The following is a 4,205-nucleotide window of genomic DNA, read 5'->3' on the forward strand; positions in this document are numbered from 1 at the left end:
TATATTTCCCAATGCTGGTGAGACCTATGGGACTGTTCTTCTATTTAAAATAGTTTGCCTTGGGAGCTCTAGCATGATAAAGAGAATTCTAGACCTTCTCTTGGGTATGCTGCCTTGTATCATTCAAAACATCTTTAATGTGGGACAACATTCAGTTTTGCACTTCACTTGCTTTAAAGGAGCCATTTCTGGGTTTTTTTCCCCCTCATGTAGAACCACTTTATACATTACTTTTTAGCTTCTTCATACAACCATCTCTTGAGGGGTTCAGACACTGATGTTTTTATTTACTGATACAATTTTCATTTCATGTTCTTTCCATATAGCACCTTGTCCAAATGTGGCCATGCTGTGGTTGCAACCCTCTACCCATTTACCTGGCAACACACTTACATCCCTGTCCTGCCAGCCTCCATGATAGATATTGTTTGTTCGCCTACTCCTTTTCTTATTGGCATCCTCTCCTGCTCCTTAACACATCTCCAGGACCTGCCTATAGAAGAGGTGAGATCTGTGAAACCAGAATGCAGAGCATTTTTACTATGCTGTATCTAATGACTGTATAACTTACTTACTTTTAAAAACATGATAATTCATCTTTAAGGTCAAAGACACACATTGATATTGTGCTGGTTTGCCTTTTTAAATGTGAGACTGGTAATTGTCCAAAGGCTATTCCCACAACTAATTAAAGCAGAATTCTGAAAGACTTGCTTTCTCTGTTGAGTGTTCAGGTAGCTGTATCCAGCCAGTTATTAAGCCTATAAGAGTTTTCTCTTAATTTCTTCACAGGGGCTGAATTTAAATTAATGCTATGAAATAGTAAACTTGTTGCATTCCAAATTGTTAATACTTAATGAGAACAGCAGAAATTTAATACAAGAGTAGCCCTGTGGTCAGCTGTTAACATTTCATGCAATTGAAAGGGGGGCAAGGAGTTGCTTGAAGCAACTGAAGATTTGCATTAATTGTATGCCTCTTCCTTTTCTTAGGTACTGATCGTTGATCTCTGTGCTGATAAGTTTCTGCAAAAGGTGAATAAAATAATAGGTCCTACTAGCATCTGCTTTGCCATAGGAAATAGCAGCACCAAGCTGCCGTGACAGTATTTGGCCCAACCCCAAAAAGCTAAGAATGATCTGACCTGGTTAATATTTGGATGAGAAACTGCTAGAGCTGTAAATTAGACTGGAAAGTTGGGGGGGGGGGGGAGGAAATCCCAGAAGAAGGAAATGTCAAATCTCTGTTGCCAAGAAAACTGTATAGATGTGTCCATGTAGTCCTTAGTTGAGCTCAGCCCCAAGGAAGTCTATTTCTACATTAAAGAAAGCAAATATGTTGCAGTTTGAGTTACAAGAAAAGTTTAATTAAAGCAAGCTGGCTAGGCTCTCCCGTGAACTGTGATTTATTTTTAAATATGTTTAGTTTAGAACACAGTTGAGAACAATTACAGTATATCCTGTTTTGATTGATGTAAAACCACCAAGCAGATCTAGATTTCTGCTATTGGTGGTAGGGGTGGGTGGCAGTGTATAAACCTATTCCCAGAACAGTGAACTGTCTGAATATGTCATTATGCTACATGCCAGGCTTAACTTAATATTTTTATTTTAATTGATATAGCAATGGAAGAGCTGAATTAGAAGCACAACACAAGTGTAAATTTATTTAAGCTTTTCCACTCACATTATACTGTTATCAACTCCAACCCTATGCTGCAATATGCCAATAACAAGGTTCATCCCAAAGGTGCTTTTTCCAAAGGCAATTGGATTTTGTTTTGTAAGGCACAGAAAGGAAGGTTCATCCTTCCTTTCTGTGCCTTGATTCATCTAATTGGTTCAGCTGCTGTTTAGAAATAGTCATATCACACAGAAGGCCAAATCATACATGCCGTTTATCATAGAGCAAGGCACTTAGGAAAACCTCCAATGGACTTCTCCCCCTCTACTTCCCTTCATTGTCTAGACACATGTGGGTTTTTTGTTTACTTTCAGTTTTTTGTTCCTTAAAATAATGTCATGATGTACTTGCTGGTGACCATTGTCTGCTGTTGACCAAAGTGCTGCTTTTGCAAGACAAACAAATAACAGACTGACCAATTGCTCATTGTCTTATTCTGCAAAGCAGAAGTTAAAAAGGTGTTGAGTTGTGTTGTTCTAGTGCAGGGGTAGGCAACCTTGGCTCTTTTATGACTCGTGGACTTCAACTCCCAGAATTCCTGAGTCAGCATGGCTCAGCTTGGAAACCTCTCCCTTTCCCCTCAGCATGGCTGGCTCAGGAATTCTGGGAGTTGAAGTCCACGAGTCATAAAAGAGCCAAGGTTGCCTACCCCTGTTCTAGCGGATTGTCTGAACCCTTTGTTAATTTTAGTATCAGGATGCTTGCAAAAAATCCCTCCCTATGCAGTTTCTAATACAGAAAGTATTATGAAGGAAGGCAAAAAAAGAGAAAGTATTATGTTGTCAACTTCCACGTTTTTATACTGGTAATTTATATATAGGCCCTGTTGTAAATCAACTTACATGTATATATGGCTAATTTTATTTACACTTTATAACATGTGACCGAATCATGCATCTATACACTGACACTGAAGTTATTTCATAGAGTTGTTGGTACTGATGCTTAATACAGTTCACCCCATTATCTTTTCTCTGTCTCCTCCATTATTTTATTTCAAAGGTTTCAGATGAGGATGAAATTCTACCTCACAAGCTTCAGGCTGCACTTGTACAAATCTTAGAAGAAAGGAATGAAATCTTGTTTCAGGAACGCTGCTACACACAAGGTGACGTTGGTTGAAAAATAATTTTGCCCCTAACCTTGCTTAGACAAATAGATGTATTTCTGCTCTGAATGAATCCATGATGGGGTGAAAAAATAGCAAGAATGAAGTCCAGCTAATGTTCCCCCCCCCCCAAATACTGTAACTTTTATACATATGCTTACATCTTCAATTTGAAAAAAATGGCCTTGTACACTAATAGCTTCTTGTCCATTGCAGCACTTCCTGGATTGACTGTGTAATGCTGCATCTCTTTCTGCAGGTGATGTGACACTGGACTCTCTAGTATCAGAGGCTTTTGTGCGCTTTTTTGTGGAAATTGTGGGACACTATTCTTTGCACATGCATGTCACTGAGAAAGGAGAGAGAGTATTCCAGCGGGAGCCCTTCCGGAAGTCCCATACGTCCCGTAGTGTGCGCCATTTCCTAGATATCTTCATGGAGACACAGATGTTTGCTGGTTTCATCCAGGACCGAGAGCTGCGGAAGAGTGGGGTAAAAGGTGAGCTGTTTGTGTAGAACAAAAATAGTACAAATTCAGGATGACATTCTCTTTACAAGTATCTGCTGCCTTTCTGCTGGGAAGTTGAAGGTACCAATGTCCTCAAACCATTCGTTGTTTTGAATTTTAGTTTAGTAGGTTTTTAGCTTGGAAACTGAATGTTTATTGCTGCCATAAGCCAAAGCACTTTTATAACTAGACATAGAAGACTACAATGATTTAACAGTTTAATAAGGACAAATACCTCTTGCTTTTAAAAGATTCTGCTGGTTGCACTAGAAATATCTATTTTCAAAGTTCCAGCCCTTGCCAACTTAAAAATATCTAGAACAGGGCTTTTCAACCGGTGGTACACGTACCACTTGTACATTAATGAGTGGCAGGTGATATGCAGCCCTGCCTAGGCAAGTGTGGTGGGGAAGGGAAAGAGCCAGCACAGGCAAGGACTTACTGTGAGAGAGTCCTCTGGAGCTGCAGAGTAGCTGGGGCGAGGCAAAGGCCCCAGGCTCACTTCTGGCTCACCCTCCCCCATGAGAAAGGAAGAGGAGGGGAGCGGAGACAGGAGAGGCTATAAAAGGAGGCAGTTTGGGCGGGAGAGGGAGAGAGAAAAAAAGCAGCAGCCTTGGGAGGAGAAGGAGTCAGCTCTAGCTACACAGAAGGAAAAGAAGAAGAAGGAGGAGGGAGGGGGGAGAGGAGATCAAGCAGGCCGATCTACACGAGGACGTGGACAGGGTCTTGGGGAGGCTGAATGCAACCACATGTTTATTAGATCCGTGTCCCTCCTGGCTGGTACTGGCAGCTCGGGAGGGTACACGAGCCTGGTTCCAGGGAATTATTAACGCTTCTTTGCAGGAGGGTGTCTTCCCTGCGGCCTTAAAGGAGGCCGTTGTGAGGCCCCTCCTCAAGAAGCCTTCC

At 41.4% G+C, this 4,205-nt stretch overlaps 1 protein-coding gene across 1 annotated transcript in view; it reads left to right on the forward strand.

Annotated features, from left to right (window-relative positions):
• Positions 1-330: 330 nt before the first annotated feature.
• LOC107300775 (DENN domain-containing protein 2C) overlaps positions 331-4,205 on the forward strand; it is a 10,529-nt gene continuing 6,654 nt past the window's right edge. The window contains exons 1-4 of the mRNA XM_015830067.1: positions 331-504; positions 993-1,034; positions 2,686-2,791; positions 3,051-3,290. Coding sequence (XP_015685553.1) covers positions 415-504; positions 993-1,034; positions 2,686-2,791; positions 3,051-3,290 — 478 coding nt within the window. The 5' untranslated portion in view covers positions 331-414. The remainder of the gene's footprint in view (positions 505-992; positions 1,035-2,685; positions 2,792-3,050; positions 3,291-4,205) is intronic.

This window comes from Protobothrops mucrosquamatus, unplaced genomic scaffold (assembly GCF_001527695.2).
Source record: "Protobothrops mucrosquamatus isolate PMUCROS unplaced genomic scaffold, P.Mucros_1.0 scaffold8403, whole genome shotgun sequence".
Classification (NCBI taxonomy): Eukaryota; Metazoa; Chordata; class Lepidosauria; order Squamata; family Viperidae; genus Protobothrops; species Protobothrops mucrosquamatus.